Here is a 27,816-nt window from a genome sequence, read left to right on the forward strand (position 1 = left end):
CGTCGGCCCCCCACACAGGCCTATAGAGGACTCAGACGTCAGCCCCCCACACAGGCCTATAGAGGACTCAGACGTCGGCCCCCCACACAGGCCTATAGAGGACTCAGATGTCGGCCCCTCACACAGGCCTATAGAGGACTCAGACGTCAGCCCCCCACACAGGCCTATAGAGGACTCAGACGTCGGCCCCTCACACGGGCCTATAGGGGACTCAGACGTCGGTCCCCTCACACAGGCCTATAGAGGACTCAGACTTCAGCCCCTCGCACAGGCTTATAAAGGACTCAGATGTCAGCCCCTCACATAGGCCTATAGAGGACTCAGACGTCAGCCCCTCACACGGGCCTATAGAGGACTCAGACGTCAGCCCCCCACACAGGCCTATAGAGGACTCAGACGTCAGCCCCCCACACAGGCCTATAGAGGACTCAGACGTCAGCCCCCTACACAGGCCTATAGGGGACTCAGACGTCGGTCCCCTCACACAGGCCTATAGAGGACTCAGACTTCAGCCCCTCGCACAGGCTTATAAAGGACTCAGATGTCAGCCCCTCACATAGGCCTATAGAGGACTCAGACGTCAGCCCCTCACACAGGCCTATAAAGGACTCAGATGTCGGTCCCTCACACGGGCCTATAGAGGACTCAGACGTCAGCCCCCCACACAGGCCTATAGAGGACTCAGACGTCAGCCCCTCACACGGGCCTATAGAGGACTCAGACGTCAGCCCCCCACACAGGCCTATAGAGGACTCAGATGTCAGCCCCTCACACGGGCCTATAGAGGACTCAGACGTCAGCCCCCCACACAGGCCTATAGAGGACTCAGACGTCAGCCCCCCACACAGGCCTATAGAGGACTCAGACGTCAATCCCTCGCATGGGCCTATAGAGGACTCAGATGTCGGTCCCTCACACGGGCCTATAGAGGACTCAGACGTCAGCCCCCCACACAGGCCTATAGAGGACTCAGACGTCAGCCCCTCACACGGGCCTATAGAGGACTCAGACGTCAGCCCCCCACACAGGCCTATAGAGGACTCAGACGTCAGCCCCCCACACAGGCCTATAGAGGACTCAGACGTCAATCCCTCGCATGGGCCTATAGAGGACTCAGATGTCGGTCCCTCACACGGGCCTATAGAGGACTCAGACGTCAGCCCCCCACACAGGCCTATAGAGGACTCAGACGTCGGCCCCCCACACAGGCCTATAGAGGACTCAGACGTCAGCCCCCCACACAGGCCTATAGAGGACTCAGACGTCGGCCCCCCACACAGGCCTATAGAGGACTCAGATGTCGGCCCCTCACACAGGCCTATAGAGGACTCAGACGTCAGCCCCCCACACAGGCCTATAGAGGACTCAGACGTCGGCCCCTCACACGGGCCTATAGGGGACTCAGACGTCGGTCCCCTCACACAGGCCTATGGAGGACTCAGACTTCAGCCCCTCGCACAGGCTTATAAAGGACTCAGATGTCAGCCCCTCACATAGGCCTATAGAGGACTCAGACGTCAGCCCCTCACACGGGCCTATAGAGGACTCAGACGTCAGCCCCCCACACAGGCCTATAGAGGACTCAGACGCCAGCCCCCCACACAGGCCTATAGAGGACTCAGACGTCAGCCCCCTACACAGGCCTATAGGGGACTCAGACGTCGGTCCCCTCACACAGGCCTATAGAGGACTCAGACTTCAGCCCCTCGCACAGGCTTATAAAGGACTCAGATGTCAGCCCCTCACATAGGCCTATAGAGGACTCAGACGTCAGCCCCTCACACAGGCCTATAAAGGACTCAGATGTCGGTCCCTCACACGGGCCTATAGAGGACTCAGACGTCAGCCCCCCACACAGGCCTATAGAGGACTCAGACGTCAGCCCCTCACACGGGCCTATAGAGGACTCAGACGTCAGCCCCCCACACAGGCCTATAGAGGACTCAGATGTCAGCCCCTCGCACAGACCTATAAAGGACTCAGACGTCAGCCCCCCACACAGGCCTATAGAGGACTCAGACGTCAGCCCCTCACACGGGCCTATAGAGGACTCAGACGTCAGCCCCTCACACGGGCCTATAGAAGACTCAGACGTCAGCCCCTCACACGGGCCTATAGAGGACTCAGACGTCAGCCCCCCACACAGGCCTATAGAGGACTCAGACGTCAGCCCCTCACACGGGCCTATAGAGGACTCAGACGTCAGCCCCCCACACAGGCCTATAGAGGACTCAGACGTCAGCCCCCCACACAGGCCTATAGAGGACTCAGACGTCAATCCCTCGCATGGGCCTATAGAGGACTCAGATGTCGGTCCCTCACACGGGCCTATAGAGGACTCAGACGTCAGCCCCCCACACAGGCCTATAGAGGACTCAGACGTCGGCCCCCCACACAGGCCTATAGAGGACTCAGACGTCAGCCCCCCACACAGGCCTATAGAGGACTCAGACGTCGGCCCCCCACACAGGCCTATAGAGGACTCAGATGTCGGCCCCTCACACAGGCCTATAGAGGACTCAGACGTCAGCCCCCCACACAGGCCTATAGAGGACTCAGACGTCGGCCCCTCACACGGGCCTATAGGGGACTCAGACGTCGGTCCCCTCACACAGGCCTATAGAGGACTCAGACTTCAGCCCCTCGCACAGGCTTATAAAGGACTCAGATGTCAGCCCCTCACATAGGCCTATAGAGGACTCAGACGTCAGCCCCTCACACGGGCCTATAGAGGACTCAGACGTCAGCCCCCCACACAGGCCTATAGAGGACTCAGACGTCAGCCCCCCACACAGGCCTATAGAGGACTCAGACGTCAGCCCCCTACACAGGCCTATAGGGGACTCAGACGTCGGTCCCCTCACACAGGCCTATAGAGGACTCAGACTTCAGCCCCTCGCACAGGCTTATAAAGGACTCAGATGTCAGCCCCTCACATAGGCCTATAGAGGACTCAGACGTCAGCCCCTCACACAGGCCTATAAAGGACTCAGATGTCGGTCCCTCACACGGGCCTATAGAGGACTCAGACGTCAGCCCCCCACACAGGCCTATAGAGGACTCAGACGTCAGCCCCTCACACGGGCCTATAGAGGACTCAGACGTCAGCCCCCCACACAGGCCTATAGAGGACTCAGACGTCAGCCCCTCACACAGGCCTATAGAGGACTCAGACGTCAGCCCCTCACACAGGCCTATAGAGGACTCAGACGTCAGCCCCTCACACGGGCCTATAGAGGACTCAGACGTCAGCCCCTCACACAGGCCTATAGAGGACTCAGACGTCAGCCCCTCACACGGGCCTATAGAGGACTCAGACGTCAGCCCCTCACACGGGCCTATAGAGGACTCAGACGTCAGCCCCCCACACAGGCCTATAGAGGACTCAGACGTCAGCCCCCCACACAGGCCTATAGAGGACTCAGACGTCAGCCCCCCACACAGGCCTATAGAGCACTCAGACGTCAGCCCCCCACACAGGCCTATAGAGGACTCAGACGTCAGCCCCCCACACAGGCCTATAGAGGACTCAGACGTCAGCCCCCCACACAGGCCTATAGAGGACTCAGACGTCAGCCCCCCACACAGGCCTATAGAGGACTCAGACGTCAGCCCCCCACACAGGCCTATAGAGGACTCAGACGTCAGCCCCCCACACAGGCCTATAGAGGACTCAGACGTCGGCCCCCCACACAGGCCTATAGAGGACTCAGACGTCAGCCCCCCACACAGGCCTATAGAGGACTCAGACGTCAGCCCCTCACACGGGCCTATAGAGGACTCAGACGTCAGCCCCCCACACAGGCCTATAGAGGACTCAGACGTCAGCCCCCCACACAGGCCTATAGAGGACTCAGACGTCAGCCCCCCACACAGGCCTATAGAGGACTCAGACGTCAGCCCCCCACACGGGCCTATAGAGGACTCAGACGTCAGCCCCTCACACGGGCCTATAGAGGACTCAGACGTCAGCCCCCCACACAGGCCTATAGAGGACTCCGACGTCAGCCCCCCACACAGGCCTATAGAGGACTCAGATGTCATTCCGCTGGATGCATTAGAGAACCAGAGCGTACCTCTGGCAGATACATGGTGGCTGTGTGGTCAGGAGGGAGGATTGAGGCCTCCTCTCCCCAATAATTGTGGAGGCCTCTGCACTAGGGGGATGTTAGCTAGCCAGGTGGATATTGACAAACAGCCCTCTAGGTCCCACAGGTTTGTTACGAGCTGCGAAGATGATCCCAGTGTGTATATAGATGCCATATGCCAGCCGAGGGGCATTCCAGAGAAATATAAGGTGAGAAGTGAGATAGCTGCAGGGTTTGAATCAATATTAATTTGGCCTACTGTTAACAAAAATGTGGAATGGATAAATTATTTGTACTATAATCAGCAGAGGTTTATCAACTATACTCAGGAGGCACTCGCATCTCTGGGGGAGCAGCTTCAGGCCACCAGTCTGATGGCATGACAGAACAGGATGGCCCTGGATTGGCTCCTGGCAGAAAAAGGGGGAGTGTGTGTGCTGTTCGGGGATCAGTGCTGTACATTTATTCCCAATAATACAGCCCTGGATGTTTCATTTACTGAGGGTATGAGAAAGTTGCAGGGGTTACAGGATGAGATGGCGAGAAATTCGGGACAACATGACGGGTTGTTTGACTGGTGCTATAATATGTGGGGTAGTTGGCAGTAAGCCCTTATGAAAGCACTCTGTGTGCGTGCTGTGTTCATTCTTGCTTTGCTACTAATCTTTTGTTGTGTAGTTCCTCTTGTTCGCTCCCTAGTGGGAAGAGCGCTGTCTCAGCAGGCGACTATAGCTGCAATGTTTAGAGTGGTGGGAGGACCGTTTGGAGCGGCAACCTCCTGGACCAACACGGAAACGGATGGCGACATAGACACCTTGGATACGCTCCTGCCCATAGCTGAAGTTCGGCCGTACCGCCTGTGAATACTCCATGTTGGAAACGCTGCAGCCTGCCTGCCGCCCACGACACCTGGGACTTTCCTGCTCATGACAGAGTGCCTGTTATAGTAATCTACAGTGTTATCAGTTAACCTTTCAGTTATCTTTGCATTAGCCGTATATGTTTATGTAATGAGCTTGTGGTAGGTGATGTACTCCTGGTAGATTATGTATTCCTGATAATATATGCAATGTATCCTGGGGAGTTCATTGCTGTTGGTTGATTCTGAGTGTTGATAGTTTGTGAGCCATGTCAGCCATGGACCCCGAAGGGGGGCCGCGCCTGTGGCGGGCTGGGAGTGGAATTTCCCTAGATCTTAGGGTTTTAGCCCTCCCTCCTAGGCTGGATGGACAGAATTGTGTGTGGGACTCTTTAGAATCCCAAAGGGGGGAAATATATGGGATATTATTTAGCACTATACAATGTAGAATATAATCATTACGGTATTATTAAAAAGCATGCCAAATACCCGTGATGTAATCATTACAATGTAATCATTATAATGTAATCAACACAATGTAATCAATTGAGTATGTATTTGCACCTTGTATTAGCCTCAAATGTTCTGTTAGCTACTTTATGTTAGCCCTGAATGCATGAATATCCACCTTTATTAGTGTTATGCCTTATCATTATGTTGAAGGACAAATATATTATCAACCCTCTAATTAGACAATGTGCAACAGGCTCACCAAAAGTTCACGGCTGAGCATTTTTAAAAAACCAAGTGGAGATGGTCGCACCACCATTACGTTCGGCTGAGGGACCAAACAGTAAAAGAAATGATGGACAAACTTATCACCTAGGGGTGTGGATTGATGTAAAAAACAATGATTGTGAATGGTTGAAGGAATGATGATGCTTAAGTGACGAGATATTGTTAAATGATAAGAACTTGTATAAAAATAGGTATAAAACAGTACTGGACACACTTTAAGTGTCCGGCCTTGGTTGTAACTTAATTGTTGCAATAAAGACTGAATTTTGGATCTACACTTCTGACTTCTGATTTAGCAGGGAATGAAAAACCACAAAACTAACATTTTGCCTTTTTCCCCATCTGTAACTGTTATTATGTTATTATCATTTAGAACTGAATATCCATACTCCCTTTTAATCTCATGCATCTTTTTTATCATTCCCCAGACTTTACTAATGTCAGTTTCCCGTCCTACTGAATTACAGAAGGACCTCCAAAACTCCCTCTTTGCTCATTTAACTACCCTCCTTACGTTAGCCTGCAACTTTTTGTACTCAATCAAATTCTGAAAGTTGTGAGTACTTTTTAACATTGTAAAAGCTTTGTTCCGAGACTTAACTGCAGTATCACATTCCTTTGTTTACTATGAGATCTTTGGTTAGTCTGCTTTGCTGCCTCTAGAATTACTGCATCATGGTTAGATTTCTTTTGTCCGACATAAAGCCGGCCCTGCAAAACGTCACCTAACGTCACCAAGTCACATGGTACAAAAACCTACAAGACGATCGTGACACATCGTGCAGCACGTGCAGAGAGCAAGTAAGATCGTGCAGCACCTTTCAGCCGGCGTAACTGTAAATGTCGCTACTATGTGCCCCTGGCTTATTTTGTAAATGTCTCGTAAATGTTCTTGTTTGTTTTGTTAATCTTAATGGTCACTGGTCAGCTATTACTTCTGTTGTAATTTAAAGCTTCAATAACAAAAATAATAAAAAAAAACCTCTCAGCCGGCTGCACAAACTGGAACTGCCTCCGTGACACAACTTTGCCCTTATTGGCTGAATAATTTTAGTCACACGCATGACGTTTGTATCTCTGGAAGTTCCGATACGTTATCTGCTATTTCTCCCGAAAAGCCTGTAAAGAAGTAAAGTTTCAATAAATGCTCTAATAGTACACATAAGTTAATTGTTTATTTATTGTTAGTTACTGTAATGTTGCGCTGCTTTATGTGTTTAATCGTCTAGTCTGTGAAGAAGGCATTCAAGTAAGAATTGCATTGTATTCTGTGCATGACAATAAAAACTTTGAATCCTTGAAATAAATGTATTTGATCTTTTTCCTGGCAGCTATCTTTTCACTGCTAGCACTTTGGATCAGGAGTTGGTTATTGTAGAAGAAGTAATGTGCATGCAGGTGATATTTTTATAGATGTATCTACACCCTTTTGGAAGTGCGGCCATCTCAGTCAGGTCTCGCACTACGAGGAGTAGAAGTTGTCTAGTTTGGCTGCTGTCAGTTTATATTACAAGTTTATATTACAGTTTATATTATTATATTACACTCCTGCAGCCGCCGGCAGATGGCGTTCCCCTCACGTCAGCTGCAGTCAGACCTAAGTGAAGTCCAACGCACCCAACGCATTCCCAATTATCAAAAAACCCACTAATTGAATGGGTCGCGTAATTATCGCTATGAATTCTGGGAGTCTGTGCAACTTCAAAACCGCAGCTCTCGTGTTACTTATAACAAGGAAGGAATATTATTCTATATTTTTAATGGCGACCGAATGATTGATTGATATAATGTAGTGTTTCATTCTATATCCTGTTTTGATAAGATATCGACATTTCGTAAACATTCGATATACAGTTAAACCATAATTGGTCCGTCTTGTTTCTTTGTCACCCAGAAACTTCACAACTGTGTTGTGAGCGGATTTTCAGCGCTTATATGTTTTTAAACTTGTCTTAAAATTTTGTGGTACTTCTACGTTTCTGCGCTTTTGTAAATGTAGATCGTATGTTTTGTCATTTGATTAAAGCGTTTGAAGACTTTGCAGCGCGCTGACACCAATCGGCCACCGTAGCTTAGCAACCGAATCATAACAATTCTTTTCCGTTTAGAGTTTTCATTTGAACATTTAAAGCAGCTCAGACTTGCAGTTTATCAGCAAGAGAGAAGACGCGAAAGATGTCCATCGTGAAAACCACCGTGAATCTCCAGAGGATTGACTGGCTGCTGCCGAAAGGTGCAGTCAGTGTGCGGATCGCCCCGGAATACATCCCCGGTCCAGTTGGCCGAGGTAAGGATGGCAAAATGATGCCCAGACTAACTCAGCACTTAAAGAGTTAAAGTCAGAATATGCTTGACTAGCCTTCTTGAATCTTCTGTTCTATTATCTTGTTTTAGAAGTACATGTCTAAATAATAAAGTAGTTCACCTTTAGCTTTAATATACGGGAGTCTTTTTGCATGTCTACTGCATTATATAATGAAATCAGTAAAATCTGTGGCTGTGCTGTGTTTAAACATCCTAATATACGGTGTTTCCCCAAAAATAAGACAGGGTCTTATATTAATTTTTGCTCCAAATGACGCGTTACGGCTTATATTAAGGTAGTATTTTCCCAAGTATAACATGCTACAGTATATTTACCGGTATTCATGAAAAAAATCCACATTTATTCAAACACAGACATCATGTCATCTTCTAACAGTATCTTTCCATGTAAACAATTTGACGGTGAATTTATTCATGAACAAAATTCTGCTGTATACTGCATATGTTTATTCAAATATAGTCGTAATGTCATGTTCTTCTGGAACATCATCGTAAATCTCCAAGTTCCAAATTCCGTCCTGAATATCTCGCAACTCAATTTCCTGTAGAACCAGTGTCCCCAATCTCTCATGTTTAGCAATAACTCTGTCCTTAAATGAGCGCCTCTTGTCCATGTAGCCTTCTCGTAGTATAACCGCATCTCATTCTAGTTACCGTACAATCCATGGGACAATAACTAGGGCTTATATTACGAGCTTCTTGAAAAATCATGTTAGGGCTTATTTGCGGGGAAACGCGGTAGTAATCAGAAAAAGCATAAATCTTAGTTTGGTACCTTGAGAGTGAATAAATAATGCAACTTATGGAAAGTGTAAGATATGTAAAGGATTTAACTTAATAGTCAGTTGTTGATGCCAACATTTGGATTGAGTGGGCTGCTATATTTGATGCACATGAACCTTTCCAGTGTTGTTTTTCGCTGTTGTTCTGCGTATCAGGGAATCTGTGCACAAACTGGCTTGTTTTTATAGGTCAGGTTCCCCTGCTGAAACGCAGACGGCCCAAGTCAAGACCAGCGCATAAGTTTCCCAAGCGTGTGTTTCCTGTATCCAATAAAGACTGCAGAATTTTTCTTAGTGTGCAATACCGACTGCCAAGTGTGATATCTGTGATGGTTGTGATGTAGTGTTGTTGTACAGTGACATAATGTTTCATTTAAATTAAATATGCTGTCCCCTGTCTTTATAATCCCAAAGGACAAACCAGTTCCAGTGATGCTGGCCGTCGGAAGAAGTGCCGCACCAGGCCGCCGGCAGCCAGCTCCCTGACCACGTCTGCCTCTCCTGGATCTGCTGCCATCCCGGTGGCAACCAGCAGGGGTCAGCAGGGCACAGGCCGCCGTAGAAATACGGCGGGAGGCCGGTCAGGGCGAAGAAGGAGGTATGACCAACAGAAGGGGTTAGAGCCTAAGCCCAGCTCACCAACCTTCTCCTCCTCTTCATTTTTATTTCCGTCTTCAGCCCCCTCCCCTTTTGTTTCATCCCCATTTCTTTTTATGGGCTCCTCTGTTTTATCCCCACACTTAGTCACACCTGTAAGCCCAGCTCCACATCCATATTCAGCTCCAGGCCTGGTTCATCTGACCCCTCTGCTTCAGGCTCCAGCACAGGCTGTAGCCGCCTCATCTCACCTGGAAAAATTCTATTGGTTGTATAACTATTATGTAACAAAATACTCTAAAATGACCTATGACGCCAAGTGCTTTACTGAGTACTGGTGTCAGGAGTTTTGGAACAGACATTTAAATGAAATTAACTTAGCGAAACAGGGGAAGAATGAGGATAATGAGGGTACTCATTCATCCAAGAGGCGTAGGATTGATGAAGATGAGTTCATCTTTCCTATTGATGCACTGGAGCAGCTAAGTACCATGCCCAGGGCTCAGGAGATGGGTGTGGAGATGGGCTATCAGTCAGATGCACATAGCTACATTTCCCTGTAGATTCAGCACATAATTACACAAGAGTTGTCATACATACTTAGGATAAGATAAAATTAGGATATGTTACCATGTAGTTCTATAGCATAAGGTACTATAGGATAAGCTTAAGATAGGACAAGTTAAGATAGTCTTAACTTGTATGCCATTTTATGTTTTACAAAGACATGATAAATTACCATAAGTTTAGGATAAGATTATATAAGATAACATAGTATTAAGTAGTAAGAATAAGATAGGATTGCATAGCATAAGATAAGAAAGATAGGATAAGATAACATAGAATAAAATTAAGATAGGATAGGTTACGGTAAGCTTAAGATTGTATAACATAGGATTAGATTAATTATAAATAAAGCAGTCCTCCTTAGAGGGGGGGTGGTGGAGGGAATATTTAAAAAATAAAAATAGGGTTAGTTAACATAAGGTTAAGATAAGATTGTATAACATAGGATTAGATTAATTATAAATAAAGCAGTCCTCCTCAGAGGGGGGGGTGGTGGAGGGAATATTTAAGAAATAAAAATAGTATCAGTTAACATAAGGTAAAGATAAGATTGTATAACATAGGATTAGATTAATTATAAATAAAGCAGTCCTCCTTAGAGGGGGGGTGGTGGAGGGAATATTTAAGAAATAAAAATAGGGTTAGTTAACATAAGGTTAAGATAAGATTGTATAACATAGGATTAGATTAATTATAAATAAAGCAGTCCTCCTTAGAGGGGGGGTGGTGGAGGGAATATTTAAGAAATAAAAATAGGGTTAGTTAACATAAGGTAAAGATAAGATTGTATAACATAGGATTAGATTAATTATAAATAAAGCAGTCCTCCTTAGAGGGGGGGTGGTGGAGGGAATATTTAAGAAATAAAAATAGGATTAATTAAGATAAGGTTAAGATAAGATTGTATAACATAGGATTAGATTAATTGTAAATAAAGCAGTCCTCCTTAGAGGGGGGGTGGTGGAGTGAATATTTAAGAAATAAAAATAGGATTAATTCAGAAGGTTAAGATAAAATTGTATAACATAGGATTAGATTAATTGTAAATAAAGCAGTCCTCCTTAGAGGGGGGGTGGTGGAGGGAATATTTAAGAAATAAAACTAGGATTAGTTAACATAAGGTTAAGATAAGATTGTATAACATTGGATTAGATTAATTATAAATAAAGCAGTCCTCCTCAGAGGGGGGTGGTGGAGGGGATATTTTAAGAAATAAAAATAGGATCAGTTAACATAAGGTTAAGATAAGATTGTATAACATAGGGCTACAGTGAAGAAATCAAAAATTTCAAGGCAGCATGAAGGTAACACACAATCAGGGATGTGCAATTTCTGAGGCATGTATTCAAAAAAAGTATTTTAATTGTGTTTTATGATTCATATTTGACTTAGTTCATGAAATAAAATGTTTTTTTCTACAGACTTTGATCAGTGTTTTTGTATTTTGTAAAATACGCGAAATACTGTATGCATGGTAATGTCAGGTGTGCAAAATGTTTGTGCTAACAAAGGACACAGAGCCCCTAGAAGGGCACAGAGCCAGGCTGAGCACCACAGCGCTATCCAGCCCATGGCTGCCGATGGTCACATTCCACCAGAAGCCCCCAACACTAACTCCCCAGGGAACTTCCAAGCAGCAGAGCAGATTCCAACAACCGAGGATCAAAGGAAAGAAAAGATACTGGCAGGAAGAAGATGATCTTGTGGCCAAAGGTTAAAAATGTAGAAGTTTGGAGAACAAATGTGTTACAAATGAAATATTATTTGAAATGTGCTACAGCTTAATCATTCTATCATACATCCATCCATCCATTTTCCAAACCGCTAATCCTACTGGGTCGCGGGGGGTCCGGAGCCTATCCCGGAAGCAATGGGCACAAGGCAGGGAACAACCCAGGATGGGGGGGGCAGCCCATCGCAGGGCACACTCACACACCATTCACACCTACAGGCAATTTTTTAGCAACTCCAATTAGCCTCAGCATGTTTTTGGACTGTGGGGGGAAACCGGCGTACCCGGAGGAAACCCCACGACGACATGGGGAGAACATGCAAACTCCGCACACATGTAACCCAGGTGGAGACTCGAACCCAGATCCCAGAGGTGTGAGGCAACAGTGCTAACCACTGCACCACCATGCCGGCCCAAAAATTTAAACAAATTCATTTTAAAAAACTTTAATCTCAGAGCCAATTGCCATGTGCCCACAAATATTTCAAGTATTATTGTTTATGATTATAAATGCCGAATACATTCCTGGAGCCTTCGATTTAGCATACACAGTGCCCTCTACAGGATTCTGTCGAAACAGCATCTCTCAACCTCGTTCACAAGATTTGTGTCTTTTTCACAAAACGTTTTTCTTTGTAAATCCCAAAATCTTCCTATAAATGTATGTATGAATGCTTCTCGTCTTTTTCAGTCACACGAAGCCTTTATAAATGAGCTCCCCGATTAATCTGTTTACATGAAAACATCTTAATTGCGTTAAGGCATGTAAACGTAGCCACCTAACGAAAGGTAACCACGTGACTTAGCAGACTGCATGTTCCTCATCTCCTCTGTATGGACCATAGAGCTGTGTATCGGAGAGTCTGACAACACGCTACGTTTCAAGATACAGGCATTACAATTCAGTGCGCTGCTCTATTTTGCCATTCTTTTAAAAAAATCTGCTTTTAGGAAAACATGGCACATTATATGGCACACCACCAAATGGATGAAATCTGAGTAAAAACATTTGATTTTTAACGCAATCAGAATAAAGGGGTCTGCATTTATCACTGTCCCTGTAACAATCCAGCATCGTAGCACTACAGCTATTTCGGATTCAGCCAACGAATAACGTTGCTAGTCAGCAGCCTTGTGCAAGCTACTGAAAATTACTAATTACCAATTACTGTATATAAAAGTAATTATAATAAGGGTGGGATTCGACCGTGTGTCTGCCTGGGGGGTCGCCGGCCAGGATCGCCAGCAGTTTGGACGTGTGGTTGGTGCGGCAATGTGCTGCATCAGCGTCTGCTCCCTCTGCCTGACCTGCCCAGTATAATTACATAATCAAGGAAAATAACAGTGGGCTAAAGGTTGCATAGTGATCACATTAACATCGCGTCGATGTTGAAATACATGGTGCAAACAAAAGTAGTGGAATTACACTGACGAGTTACTACCAACACTGCTAGGCAGCTAGGTTTGCTAATGCTAACGTTAGCAGCGCACCCATATGCTACTTCCTCTCGCAAGATAAGGCAGCGTTACTGTCACTGTAAATACAATGAGATCTCTTTGGAGCAAGCCTGTCGATACCATGTTAAGTGTAAAACCACAAGTAAAATACCTTGAAAAATAATAGAAATATAGATGGTGCTGAACCATGGTGAACAATGGAGTCATAACAGAGGCTGTGCGTTGTGTTCAGTCACCTTTCACTGTAAATCACACATGGCTTCACAATCTTTTGTGTCTGCTCTGAATCCCTCAGGGCTGGAGTGAAAACTCCATTCACACTAACATGGTGCCAAGGGGTATTGGGTAGACATGATTCTATCCTTTTTGGAAGTAATTTGTTTTACTGATTTAAATAAGTTTTAAAAAATTTCAAAATATAAGGATAGCTCATTGTATCCAAAGGGATGTGCCAAGCTTGCAGTGTTGATGTGCTGCCACCTTCTGGGAAAACGATGAACTGATTTTCAGATTAAGAACATGTATGGTTTTCTGGTATCAGGTGAGAACCGTTCATGCTGCGAACCTATGCTTATGGGTTAGGGTTAAGCTTGGGTCTAGAGCTCAGGGTACTTCCAGGCTTGGAGGCCAAGGGTAAGGTCTCTCTTTCCCCATGTAAGCATTGAATGATGATCCAGCACCAGGGCTTGGGTAAGTCACCACGAGTTGGGAGCCTCATTCCCCAGGTAAAGGATGAACGATGTCCATCCAGCCCGGGGATTCTGGTGAACCTCTCCTTACGCTGGAAGCCTCCTCCCTCAGGTAAGGGTTTAAGAATCTCGCGGTACTTCCATTGAGCCTTGGGGTTCTGGAGAAAAATCCCAAGGCCATCCAACTGTAGCAGTGTGGAATTTTGCGGGTAGGACTTGTTGATTATTTCTGGTAAGTGTGTGTGGGGACCCCTAGTGTGTGGAGGTGTCATTGGCGTTTCCCGGTCCGGTAACTCCCCTTCCGCACCGCACTGGTCTGCCGTGGTACGCTGGCATGCTGGCTGAGGTTCACACTTATTCTGTGTCTTGGTGGGAGGTTTTGCTGTTTTAATTAGCGTTAATCCTCTGCTTTATTTAAATGGCTAATGGTAATATTTTATATTGCAGTGTTTCTCTGGTGTCTGTGTTGCAGCTCCAGTGGTTGCAAGTTATTCTGGTGACTAGGCCTATAGCTACTTGTCAGTTGCTTTACTTGATGTGTTTTAATTGTAGTTACGGTTGTTGCCAGGATTACAGTTTCAGTTGCTCGTTAGCTTCAGTTTATGCCTCTTCCAGCAGATTTGTCAGACAATAATAGTTTGAACCTGCACTGTGGCTGCTGTGTTTCCTACATCAGTTTTTCTTTTCCATCAGTCTTGTCTTGTCCTCAGGCGGTCCGATGTCGCCCAACAACTGCTGCTTGAAGCTCCTGATCCTCGGTGGGACATCGGCGATGTGCTGGGAGCCTTGGAACGCGCTAAGGATCGTCGCACCTTTTCCTGCATTTGGAGCTGTTTCATTCCCTAGTTCTGCGACTTAACAGACTTTAGGCCGCCCTTTCTTTCTGTTTGGGACTGATACAGAGGGACAGCCTGTATTCTGCTACTCATTGTTTGCACTCTTCATAGTTTTCAACACTCAGATTCTTGGTTAGATTGGGGTATTTTCTGGGAGACTGTGAGCAGTGGCTGCCTCGATTGATCTGGCTGACTAAGATTTGATTTGTCTGGGGTGGTAGTGTTCACACTTTCACCTTGTGCAGTATATTTGTGTTGGGATCAGTGTGGTGGAGCACAGGTGCGTGTGTGTGTGTGTGTGTGTGTGTATGTGTGTGTGTGTGTGTGTTAGTTTAAGGGACTCTATTCCCCCTTTTGATCAACTTCCCCGGACACCTGTCTCCTGCTTGAGTTTAGTCAGCCAGTGGCCAAAGGCTGGTTGCTGGTTTCTTTTTTAAGGTTGTTGATGCTAAAGCGCTTGTCTTGTTTTTTTGTTTTATATTTTCAACAACCTGTTAATAGTACAAACATGTCCAGCTCCATTCGGTAAATGAACTTGTGTGCTCTTAATTTAGAGTAATTTTTCCTGTGGTGAAATTCCCCAGGTGGCATAGTCGTGTCCTTGTACTACTGACCGCTCTCTGCCACAAACACTTTACCCTAAACCTAAGCCTAATCCTAACCCTAACCATAGCCCCAAACGTCATGTCCTGCCACCTCCCTGACGTGGCTCTAATAAGCCATGCCTGCTGCTCATTGGTCTCGCGTCTCGTTCCATCCCTCATGTTAAACACTCCCAGCTACCTCCAGTCTGTTCCCTTGTTATTCCTGTATAAGTGCTTCCTGGCCCTGTGTTCGCCATTGATGTGGTGCCCTCCATGTTGCTCGTTCCCTAGCCTCCCATCTTGATCCCAGTAAATCCCAGTTTATTGTCTGACAACACCTGCTCCCAGAGTCGTTCATCCTGGCACCCAACAGACTGACGGAACTCGACAAGCCCCAGTAGATTCCCCAGGTCCCTACAGCCGATCACTGCTGCTTGTGTCAAGCATACCTAATGTCGCTGGTTCAGGCCGCAGTACATCTTTCCCCAGAGAGAATGGCCCATCTCTGACAGATGGCATAGCCGCCCTCTCCCCGGACTCCCAAGTGGAGGGTGTGACAGCTATAGCGGAGATCCTCAGGGCCCTCTGGAATGGAGTGAGTGTGCTGAACCCCGCAGAGGTGGGGTGCTCTGGAGAAAAGGAGCCCGCCGTCTCCATGTCGTTTGCCGTAGGGCGACCTGCGTCCTCATTGTCACTTGAAGTCTGACGATGATGCTTCTCTGGGATTTACTGTGATCCCCCTGTTCGCCAAAACATGCTCCCCAAAGCTCTCCAGCACAGAAGAACAGGCTTCACTCCTAGTTCTATGGTTGTCAGAGTGCTGGACCACAGTAGAGGTCGGACTTTGCTTCAACATGGTTTTATTGGAAGTCTGCACACAATACAGATGTTTCCTACCGTCCTTCGTTCCAATTAAATGTGGAAACGTTTTGTCAGCTGGCTGGACAAGACCCTACTGCCTCTTTTAATAGTACACATAGTAGTGAGCAGTGGTGACATAATGGTTAGGGAAGCGCACTCGTGATTGAAAGACACTGAATCTACAGCATCTGGCCCAGGAGAGCCGGCCGTTGCAGTCGTTACATCCGCACTCAAGGCTCCCGGCCCAGAGGGCCGCTCAGGCCGCACCCACAGTGTCCAACACAGGTGAGGCCTTGGTTGCCTCTACGCTTCTCATAGAATCTGACACGGTTCCCTGGTAACCAGCCGACACCTGCCACACTGCTCCATAATGTCAGGCCAGCGTCCACCTCTCTGTCCCCTGATGCCTGGCCAGCACCCACCTCAATGTCCCCAGACGTCCAGCCGGTGCCCACCTCATCTCCTGACGGCCTGCTGGTGCCCACTTTCTATCCTGACGTCCCATGGGCACATGCCTGCAGGCTTCCACCAGCCCAGAGAAGATGGATCCAGAGGATGTCCTGCTGGACTGCCCTGGGTCCTGCTACGTGGGTCCCTCCTTCATCCCAGACTCCAGTTACTCTGGTCCCAGTTTCTGGTCACCAGTATCAACAGGAGCCCAAGAAAGCGGCAGGCAGAATGTCTGTCTCCCAGAGAGGGTTTGCCAGTCTCTACTCTTGCCCTGTATGTCCCTTGTCATCTTCCTGTTCCTGTCCTGTTGTCTCCTTGCTGCTCTACTGCTGTGCGGTTTTCTCATCGCCCGCCAACCCCTCACGTCCTCCGGCCCTGCTGGCCCTCCCAGACCCTCTGGTCCTGTGATTCGGCAGAGTTCAGCCTCACCTGGAAAGGGGCCTAGGAGGGTCCCCAGCCCCGAATCTTCGCCTGGCTTCCCTGGATGCCCCATGTTATTCCTTTTTGTGCCTCAGTGTTTGTCTTGTTGCTCTGTCCCGCCTGTATCTCTCCTTGTCTTCTGCATCCTGTGCCCTTGTTCTTGTTGACCCTCCACCTATCCGTCCTGTTTTGGGGTCTGACAGGACTGCTGTACCTGTGGTTCCTAGCTTTTCCTTTATCTGGTCTTGTCCTGTCTACCATCTGTTCTGTCGTCCCCTGTCTAGTCCAGAGTCCAGTCTGGTTCCATCCCTGTTGTCTAACCCCCTTGGACTTCATGGCCGGAGCGCATGCTTTTGGTGGGTTGGGGGGGGGGGGGTGGGTACTGTCACATTAAGCAATGCCATTTTTATCCAGTATGCTTGTCCATTTATGGGTCAACGCATGTTCTGACCATCCATGCTCTCTGCCTCCCCACATTTCCAGGTGCTGCCCGGGGGGGGGGGGCACCATCTCAGCTGGAGTCCTGGTTCTGTCCCATGGAGGGGTGACACTGCGAATTGGACCTGCTAACTGTGTCATCCTGGGTGCAGCCTTGAGTGTCACCCTACACAGGCCAGCGTGGAGAACAGGCTTATTGACAGACTTTAATCACACCTCACACCTGGCCTTTAGCAAGCAGCTCCACTCTTTTCTGTTCTCAGCAATATTAGTCTGCCGGGGGGGTTGGGCAGCCAGTTGTCCATGGACCCCCAGAGGTCTTTTTTTCTCCTTACTAGGGGTTTTTTGGTTCCTCTCCTCTGTTGTCATCTGGCTTTCTTTATTTAATATCTTTCTTTCCTTTTTCCCATTGTGTATTACTGTCTTTAATGATGTTGTAATGTATGACTACACATCTATGTAAAGTGCCTTGGGACGACTCTGTGAGGCACTATATAAAAATGAAATTAAATGTCCCGCCTCCTCCCTGACGTGGTTCTAACAGGCCATGTTTGCTGCTTGTTGGTCTCACGTCTCGTTCCAGCCCTCGTGTTAAACACTCCCAGCTGTCTCCAGTCTCTTCCATCATTAGTCCTCCATTTAAGTGCTTCCTGGTCCTGTGTTCCCCAGTTTGATCACTGATGTTGTGCCTTACGTGTTGCCGGTTCCATAGCCTCCCATCCTGATCCCAGTAAGTCCCTGTTTGTTGTCTGAGAAACACCTGCTGCACGAGTCTTTCACCCCGGTGACCACGACACCAACCACCAGTGATGTCTGTGGAGCCCAGAAATACCAGCCTAGCTGCACTAGTGCCCAGGCAGCACCTTGACAGCGGCATGTTTGCATTGTTATATTTGCCTCACTTGTTCACCACTTTCAGCAACAGTATCTGCTATGTACTAGAACTGTAATCATATGTGAGTAAGTCTGTCTGCTTTGAAGGAGCAGAGATCCCACCTCCTTACTGTAGGTACAGGGCACAGAAACGGGTAAATCCTGTAAGGTAACATTCTTACAGTCAGCATAGATTCCAACACAGTTCTGGAATAGTCATAGTCAGTCATAATTTTGTAGCATTAAAATATAAATGTTAAATAAATCCTAACAGTATGTGTGATTGTGGGGGGGTGTGGGGTCTCGGGGTGTAACCTCTGTCTCTTGGCTTGTTTCCTGTCCCTCCTGCTGTATGTGTGAAGTCTGCATGTTCTTCCAATGTGGGCTTTCTCCTCCTACTTTGGAGAACATGAAACTGCGATCAGCCGATTGGAATCTCTAAGCTGCCCTTAGTGTGCGTCTGTATGTGTGAGTTTGTGCTCTGCTATAAACTAGTATCCTGTCCATTGTGTCCCCCGCCCTGTGCCACCTGGGACAGGCTCCAGGCTCCCCACCCCCCCGTACAGGATAAGCAGTAATGCAGGACGGCTCCACACTGTTCCAAAGAAATGGCGCTACAGCTCCCTTCAGGACTTCAGACCAGCTGCTCTCACTTCACACCTCCAGGCTTGTGGGTGTGGTTCCCAGTCCTGGTTCTGCATGTACAGCTTGCATGTTCTCCCCGTGTTCCTGTGGGTTTCCTCAGGTTTCCTCATGCTGTCCACGATCATGCAGTTTGGTGAATTAGTGTCTCTTGATTGTCCTCAGCATGTGAGTGAGTGTTTGCCCTGTGATGGACTGGCATCCCATCCAGGGTGTCTCTGCCTTGTGCCCTGTGCTTCCTGTGATGTGTGTGTCCCATAACCCTGTACTGCAGTTATTGGAATTTGTTGGATACTTTTTTGATATATGATCTTTCTGTTCCTGGGGATGGCTGAAGCTGGTCCATTAACTTTTGGCTTAAATATAAGAGTAGTGTTCAATTTTCATTATTAGAGTATGGAATTATTTTGGATGATTAAAATGATCACTCTGAACTTGACTGTCCTTCCTAACATAAATACACTCCCTGCACAAACACACAGAAAGAAAAGGAAGAGATGACATATATTTTCATGAATATTGTATATAGAATAATGTAAAAAGACAAATCTGTGCATTGACAGCACTTGTCAAAGCTTGTTCTGTCTAATCCTGACACAGTCTGTCTATAATTGCACATCCCTGCATGTTTCACCTGAAACCACATGATCCCAAACGTGATTCTAAACCGACACAGAAATTCATTCTCAGTAGATCTGCTCTCTTATACCTTTATACCTAATTTCTATCTACTGCACAAAATCAAAGAGTAGGATTATAGTTTGTTTACAGAAAAACAATGTCAGTAACTGTTATTCTCATAAAAGATAAATAAATGTTCGCTTTGGGTACAGTTTGTATAATGTACTATTTTGTTCATAAACTGCAGCTCCACTGTTTGCCCAGTCTGCTCTTCTCAGTCTGGTCTCAGTCCAAAACCACACCTGCTGCAGTCTGAGAAGCAGGAAGTTCCTCCCACTGTCACACACAGACGACTGTGAGAGAAAACGAGACTGAATCCTATCAGTGTTCGTGGTAAAATGGCAGAAGTCAGAGTTGCAGTGGATGTAAATGAGTTAAGTTGTGCAATCTGTCTAGATCTACTAAAGGATCCAGTAACTATTCCCTGTGGACATAGTTACTGTATGAGCTGCATTAAGAGCTGCTGGGATCAGGAAGATCATGCTGGAGTTTACAGCTGCCCCCAGTGCAGACAGACCTTCATACCCAGACCTGTTCTGGGCAGAAACACCATGCTGGCTGAAGTGGTGGAGAAACTGAAGAAGACTGGACTACAAGCAGCTGCTCCTGCTGACCAGTATGCTGGACCTGGAGATGTGGAGTGTGACGTCTGTACTGGGAGAAAACACAAAGCTGTCAAGTCCTGCCTGGTGTGTCTGGCCTCTTACTGTGAAACTGACCTGCAGCTTCACAACAAACTCCACCATGCAAAACAGCACAAGCTCATTGATGCCACCGGCCATCTGAAGGACAAGGTCTGTTCCCACCATGACAAACCGCTGGAGGTCTACTGCCGTACTGACCAGCAGTGTGTCTGTTATCTCTGTACGATGGATGAACACAGAGGCCATGATACAGTCTCAGCTGCTACAGGAAGGGTGGAGATACAGGTCAGGCTAATTTAAAAGAATTTCCCCTTTCTATCTAAAACAATTTCTCCAAAGGGATCAGTGAAAGTATCAATTATTGTTATTATCTAAAAGTTAATTTTAAATAAATGGATTTTGTCTTAACACTTGTTCGTGTAATTGCTACGAAACACTCAGATCAAGTCTGGTTCGGTAAAGTTGTCATGACCTACTTGTCCGGTCTTACTAGCGGGGTTACTAGCTTGTCGGATTTAAGGTAGTCTGGGCAAAATGTAAGTAAACGAATATGAAGTCCATTTCAACTGTGGTACCTTACATCCGACAAGTTACCCCGACAAGCCAGTAACCCTTCATAGTACAGAAGAACTCACTAGGGCCACAGTACAGTAAGGCCGTGCCCGCCGAAGATGTTTGTACGGGACGCCATGACACTCAAAATAAAATAATAAGTATATCAAAAAATATAAATAAAATGATCAATATTTCAATAATGTATCCTTTTATTTTTAAATAATTTAATAAAATTTCATAAATTTCATTAAATTATATTTCATAATAACATTTGTCTTCTATGTATAATTTTTAAATTTTACAATTTATTGTTTCGTAATAATGTTGCGATTTTCATTAGACAATCATTATTATAAAATATTATTTTCACAATAAAGTTTAACTTTTCACATTATCCACATGCATATTTATACTGCATCAGGAGGTGTTTTGCAGGATTGGCACTGCAGCCACCGGATAAAACTCACACTATTCCATTGGGACTGGTGTGGTGCTGATGTGTCACCCACTGTACGGCTGCACTCAGGTTCTCATCCCTGAGGTGGTTCGTCGTGTGGTGGGTGCGGTAAGGCACTGTACTCAGTGTGTGCTCCTTACCTCCGTACCTTACCTTACCTTACCTTACCTTACCTACATCAACACAGTACAAATGTACATGTTAAAAAAGGTCTTTCGGTACTAAGATGTACGTAGATTAATACTTTTCTATTCAAGGTTAAAGGGCTCAGCCTTTAATGCATTGTGTTGGTTGCCATAAGATAATATTTTGGCTTTCAATGATAACCAGTGAAGCTCAAAATTTATGAAAATATTAACAAAGAGGTTCATTGTTTTGTCTGATATGCTGAATTATGTCTGACTTGGAACATGTGAAGTAAAAGTAGTCAGGGCTGGAGTGGGACTGAATATCTAACCAGGAATTCAAGCCCCCGGACAGCCCAATATAAAACTATATAAACAATTACACTGTTATTATATGTTTCTATTCACACATCCATTTGCTAGGCTACTGAACACACATTCTTACCTACATGCTTTAATTTTACCTTCATGTCATTTTTACCGGCACATTTCACTAATATTAATAACGCGTGGAGCAGCTTTGACATAAATAATGAAGCTTTGTCTCAGTGCCTGTCCTTGTGTCTCTTCCCCGTGTGGCCAGCAGCCATCGCTGTCCATCCCCTTTGTCTTCTCATCATCTTTGGCCCTAGTGTGTTCTTCCTTTTCCCCACATGGCTGCATTTGACTCAATGGGATGAGTGTGTGACATAGAGGCTGGGACCAGCTGGTTATGGGTTTGAGGCAGGTCAGGAACCAACCTCACCTCTTTCATTTAATTATTGCTTTTCTATTCTTCCCAGTGTTTATTAGTTTTCTGTTCTGCTTGTGAAGCTTGTGCCTTGTTTTATTATGTTCCACATGTTTCTGTACTTTCTAAGTATTGAATTCCTTGTGTGTGTTTCTTACTTTCAGTGTTTGTGGGAGTTTTCCTAGTCTTGTGTTCATTAATATAAGTTACTGCACTTGTTGCCTGTTTTCCCTGCACTGTTGTTGGATCCAGGATCCCCACAACCTCCCTAAATCCTGCGTTATCCACTATGGTGAAGGGTTGTGCATATTGACCAAAGCCTCATCAATCATTTGTTTCTTGGTCTCTATACTGGGAAAATTATACAGATTATTGGGTAATACCCTCACCCAAATCTGATATTATGTATTCATACAATTAAACTGAACCTTGGACACAATAATGACTAATAATAATTATTATTATTATTATTAAATTAATTATTGAAAATGAATTATTATTAAATTATTATGATGATTAAAACTTACGCTGCAGTGTGTGTGTACGCCGAAATATGTGCTGTACACCAGGTTTGAAACCGGTAATGAGGATTGTGCCACATTTTCAGTTTCCAAAGCAGTCACATGGTTGAGTGCAGAATGAAGCTTCAGATGACCATGGTCACGTGTTCAGGGTGGAACGAAGGAAACTGAAGCTGTGCTTCAGAATGTAGTGAATCGCTTTTTTATTGTCAAGCTTAACATCACTAGCTGCCCTATTCCCTCTGTTAGTCTACGTGTCATTTTCTTAGCTACTTTTTCCCTGGTGAGTTTTGACCCCTTATTGTTCCTTTATTGTGTGTCTTTCCAGTTTGGTTCAGTCTCCTTAATTCCCTTTGTCTTGGAGCTTTTAAGTGGATCCTCACCTTGTTTCCCTGCCTGCACCAGGCTGTGCCCCAACATGCACATTAAATATATGATATGTTCAAATTCTGAAACATCTAATAAATCCCATTTTACACATTTTCCTTTCTGAATTTGCGTGGAACATCAGTGATGCAGACTTTGACACAGTTTCCATATCAATGGGTCAAACAGTCCAATATTAAACCAACTTCCCAGCAGATTCAGAGGTTTCAGTATCGCAGGAGAAAAGATGCATTATTGTTGTTCACAGTGCAGTTTATACACAGTGGCCCATTATCAACTGACATGCGATCTGACATCAATCTAATAGGACGCCAGTTGAGTAGCCGGTCCTGCAGTGCAGCCCAGGACACATTCGCCTTCACATTGCTATAAGAATGTGGCCATATGCAGCCCAGACCACCTCCCAATGTGGTTTGAGTGATCGGATCTCAATGCATCTTCAATACGTCCTGGGTAATTAGCGCTGTCCACTTGTGATTGGATCACCCAGGACGCATGTTAATACCAGGTGGAAACAGGACCAAAGGGTCTATGTCCATTGAATCCTACCTACAGTCAATAAATCATTAATGAACATCCATCCATCTATCCATCCATCCATCCATCCATCCATCCATCCATCCATCTATCATCCATCCATCTATCCATCCATCCATCCATCCATCTATCTCCTATCCGGTAATCCCGGTCAGGGTCAGGGGGAGTGCCTGGAGCTTTTCCCAGGCAGCATAGGGCCCAAGGCTGGGGTCCACCTTGGACAGGATGATAAATGAATGTGATCTCAGCTAATGAAAAAAACTTGTTTTGTCGTCTTGTTTCCTACCTATAGAAACAAATGGGTGAAACACAGAGGGAATTTCAGCAGAGAAATCAGATGAGAGAGAAGGAGCTGCAGGAGCAGAGAGAGGCTGTGGCCTCATTCACTGTGAGTATGAACCTGAGGAGAAGATAACAGCTGGCTTGTGATCATAATGAATCTTCTCTCAGATTCAACAGATTGCAGATTTACAGACTTGTGCGGATTAATCAAATTAATGCTGCTCTGGGTTATTCTGGGTAAGTGGGATAAAGTTGCTGGATTACAAAGTTTAACCAAGTGTTGCAGCAGTAGTAGCTTATTTATTTAAAAAAATACCATAAATGCCTATTTGAGAAAAATGAAACTTTTCATAACCCAGCATAATGCAAATAAACACTAAAAAAGTCACCTATTAAACTGAGACCTAATGGTGACAACCAACCTGCCCCATACAGCCACCAGTCTCTGCCAAATCCCTGCAGCTGACAGTGTATGAGCTTAATGAGTGATCATTTCCAATCAGTGCTGGCTGGGTTTCAGTACCTGAGGCGTCCTGCATGGTGATGCTCCAAACCCCAGTCCTGTGCTGTTTTTATACCTCCTGTCAGCTCACATCTCTATTGTACAATGAGGCTCTCTGGAGTCTCAAAAGGGGCCAATTGTAATTTACTGTCCTCTGCTCCCTGTGTCACCAACAGAGCTCAGCACAGTCAGCAGTGGAGGACAGCGAGAGGATCTTCACTGAGATGATCCGCTCCATTGAGAGAAGACGCTCTGAGGTGACAAAGCTGATCAGAGATCAGGAGAAGGCTGCAGTGAGTCAGGCTGAAGGAGACATGGAGAGACTGAAGCAGGAGATCGATGAACTGAAGAGGAGACACTCTGAGCTGGAGCAGCTTTCACACACAGAAGATCACATCCATTTCCTCCAGGTAACAGAACAGCTACTTTGGCAATAAGGAAACCAGAGTATTCAAATGGATGCATATTGTCATTTGTATTTCAACTAGTCTGTCATTGGTCAGATGTTAATGGTCCTGTTAATTAGATTGCAATACACATTTGTATTGATGAAGCTGTTTAATCAGACTGTGTGTCTGTAGAGGCGCCAGGCTCTTCCTGTCACTCCTGAAGCTGGATTTGGACCCAGAATCTCTGTCAGTCCCAGATCTGATTTTGGGAATAAGAGGAAGGCGGTTTCTGAACTGAAAGATCAACTGGAGAATGTTAGCAGAATGAAAATGGCAGAGATCCATCACCCGGTTAATACATTTTCTAGTCTGTTCATGTTAATATAGACCAGGGCTGGCCAATCTTACCCAGAAAGAGCTGCTTTTGCTGAAGGGTCTCACACCTGGGGTTGAACAGCTGACCTAAAGGTTACCCCAAAGACCTGCGTACACACTGGCACTTTGCGGGTAAGATTGGCCCCCCCTGATGTGGACCATGCAGAGAGAGTATGCAGTACAGTCAGCCTCACATTTGTGTGACCAAGTCAGTTTGTTTACAATAAGTTTAAATCTTTGTGATAACTGGTGAAAGAGCTTCACATTCTACTGGCTGCAAAACCCAGATCACATGAAACATGTTTCTTCTACATTATAGAAACCAAAAATCTGTATTATGTGTAACTTACCATGATTTGCAGTTTGTTAAAATGCCTGTTATTGTCCCTCATAATGATAATACCCCACTGCTGTTATCTCCACAGTGAGTGAAGTCCATCTCCCACAAGTAAATTCCTTTTACTCACATCCCTGTTTCTCTCTGTCTCCTTCTAGTTACCAAAGACACCGTCCTACTGGTATTAGTGCCCAGGACCAGAGCAGAATTCTTACACTGTGAGTCTGTTCACACACACGCTTCTCTCTCCCTGCATGAGGTGGAGTGTGTTTTATTGTGTTTTATTGTGTTTCATTTTCTACTGCTAGTGGAGCTTCTCTTTCTCTCTTCCGCTGCCTCCTGGTCTTTCACATTTACATGAGCTTTTTATTTCGGTGGACTTTGAATCCCATTGCTAAGTAAGGCAAGTTTATTCAGGGTGCTTTTCCACTGCACCAGGTTCGGTACTTTTGGTTCTTTCCCTTTTCCATTAACTTCCAGTCGAGTACCAGTACCAGAAGTTCCAGTACCAAAAGCATCATTGCAGCTGTGGTACTTTTTCGGTACTTCGGAACTTTGGTGTGGGACTTACAAACACGTTCATTGTCAATTTAAAAAACAATTTTAAAAAGTCTAAAAGCCCAAAACACAAATAAACAGTTAACTAAAAAGAAGTGACATTGTAGAGGCAGCGTATGACTAAACTCCTGCTGATTTAATTTATTGAAACAAAGCAGCAACAGTAACGTTTTAAGCCCTGATTATAATGAGCTGACAGTGTTAGCAGACCTCAGGTCTTCAGGAAGCTTGTTCCACAGACAGGGAGCATAGAGACTAAAAGCTGCTTCAGCCTGTTTGGTCTTCATTCTGGGACACTGAGTAAAGTTTCAGGGGTCTGGATGCTTCACAAGGTTCAAGGAAGTTAGTGCCATTTAGTGCCTTGTAGATGTAATCCGGGGTTCGATTCTTTTTTTTTGGTTTGTTCTGCGGAGTATGAATGGAACATGATATATGTGCTGCGCTGATGCGGGCACCGCATAGGTTGTTTTGTATTCTGTTTCCGTTTACTTTAATTGGGTACTGTTATGTCCACCAATCGGGAAGAGGGGCGGGAGCAGGAGACGCTGGCGGGAGCAGGAGACGCTGGCGGGAGCAGGAGACGCTGGCGGGAAAGAGGAGACGCTGGCGGGGAAGAGAGAAGCGGAAAAGACTGCTCGTCTTGTGAGCGACTGTTTTCAAGCCGTGGAGCGGTAAGAAACAACAGCGTACCCAGTGAAGAGAGAGAAGCCGGCTGGAGCGGGAGTCGCAGGACTGCTCGTCTTGCGAGGGGCTCGCCATAAGCTGCGGACAGCGGCGAATCACCAGCACAGCGCTTCGGAGAGGGAGAATAAATTCGCCCTACAGGAGGGAAAGACTGTGGGACGAAAGAAAAATATTGCTTACTCCAGGATTTGGAGCACGCCTGAAATTGGGTGGACTGGTAGGCATATTATTTTATTTATTTTGTTTTTGCTCTTCAGAGTGAAGCGGCCATTTTTCCGTTTGTGGTCACTACGGACTCAAGCATCAACCAGGCCTGCCACGATCTTTTGCTTTAATTTTCTTCATATTTAAGTGTTTGATGGACTACCGGACTGAGGGTTATTGTATATTTGTTGTTGTTTTTGAATATGTTTGAATGTATTATGTTTAGTGTCGATTAGTGTAATTTAGTAAATGTTTTAAAGTTAACTGCGTCATTGTGTATTGCGGAGAAGAAGATTGCACCGAACTTAGCCTATGCTGGCTTAGCACAGGCTCTGATTAGATCGCAACGCATAAGGAAAGGAGAGGACGAACGAAACCAGGGCCCCCCGGTTAGTGTTAATGCAGTGTACGACCCCATAGAGGGCCGACGGGGGCGCTACATAAATTGGAGGCACCGCTGGGATCTGCGTTGCGTTTACTAAAATTAACTGATAGTTAGGTGCGGTCTTCTTCTGTTTTAGAAAATTGCCAGGCGTTTGTCAAATGGAGTCCCAGTTATATTTAACGTTTCAGGGCGAGCTTGTTCGTTGGTGTCAGGGGGAAGGTCTTGAGGCTAACCATGCCTTCTTAGTGGTTGGAGTAGACGAGGAAGTTACCAGTCGGCAAATTGAGGAAGTACTTCAAGCCGTTCAGGGTTGCGGACGCGTGAGAGTGAGAGGTAAGACGTACAGTAAAGAGGCCGATTGCCTGATAGTCCTGTGCGAATGCTCGGAGGAGATAGACCTCTCGACTGCCCCCAGGGAAGTTAAATATATTGATGGAGCCCAAGTGTGGAAAATCGTAGTGGCTAACCCGGCTCCTATGGCTCCAAGTGGGTTCACAGAAAAATTGAAGGACCTTTTAATGACT

The 27,816-nt window shown here is 46.0% G+C and overlaps 3 protein-coding genes across 3 annotated transcripts in view; all 3 read left to right on the forward strand.

Annotated features, from left to right (window-relative positions):
• Positions 1-27,816, forward strand: part of LOC125722204 (stonustoxin subunit beta-like) — a 65,182-nt gene that overhangs the window by 20,594 nt on the left and 16,772 nt on the right. The window lies entirely within an intron of this gene.
• On the forward strand, positions 7,760-9,994 carry LOC125722188 (uncharacterized). Its single transcript, XM_048998373.1, has 2 exons — positions 7,760-7,972; positions 9,207-9,994. Exons 1-2 carry the CDS (start codon positions 7,861-7,863, stop codon positions 9,950-9,952), a joined length of 858 nt encoding a protein of 285 aa, XP_048854330.1. The 5' UTR covers positions 7,760-7,860; the 3' UTR covers positions 9,953-9,994.
• On the forward strand, positions 19,959-24,870 carry LOC125722180 (E3 ubiquitin/ISG15 ligase TRIM25-like). The gene is made up of 3 exons (XM_048998366.1): positions 19,959-20,549; positions 23,869-23,964; positions 24,537-24,870. The coding sequence occupies exons 1-3, from the start codon at positions 19,959-19,961 to the stop codon at positions 24,795-24,797; spliced, it is 948 nt and encodes a 315-aa protein (XP_048854323.1). The 3' UTR covers positions 24,798-24,870.

The sequence above is a fragment of the Brienomyrus brachyistius genome, unplaced genomic scaffold, assembly GCF_023856365.1.
Source record: "Brienomyrus brachyistius isolate T26 unplaced genomic scaffold, BBRACH_0.4 scaffold37, whole genome shotgun sequence".
NCBI classification, from domain to species: Eukaryota; Metazoa; Chordata; class Actinopteri; order Osteoglossiformes; family Mormyridae; genus Brienomyrus; species Brienomyrus brachyistius.

Coding starts and splice junctions, on each gene's coding strand:
- LOC125722188 (XM_048998373.1), top strand. CDS start 7,861: ATGTCCATCGTGAAAACCACCGTGAATCTCCAGAGGATTGACTGGCTG. Junction 7,973..9,206: donor CCCCGGTCCAGTTGGCCGAG/GTAAGGATGGCA, acceptor ATAATCCCAAAG/GACAAACCAGTTCCAGTGAT.
- LOC125722180 (XM_048998366.1), top strand. CDS start 19,959: ATGGCAGAAGTCAGAGTTGCAGTGGATGTAAATGAGTTAAGTTGTGCA. Junction 20,550..23,868: donor CAGGAAGGGTGGAGATACAG/GTCAGGCTAATT, acceptor TCCTACCTATAG/AAACAAATGGGTGAAACACA. Junction 23,965..24,536: donor AGGCTGTGGCCTCATTCACT/GTGAGTATGAAC, acceptor TGTCACCAACAG/AGCTCAGCACAGTCAGCAGT.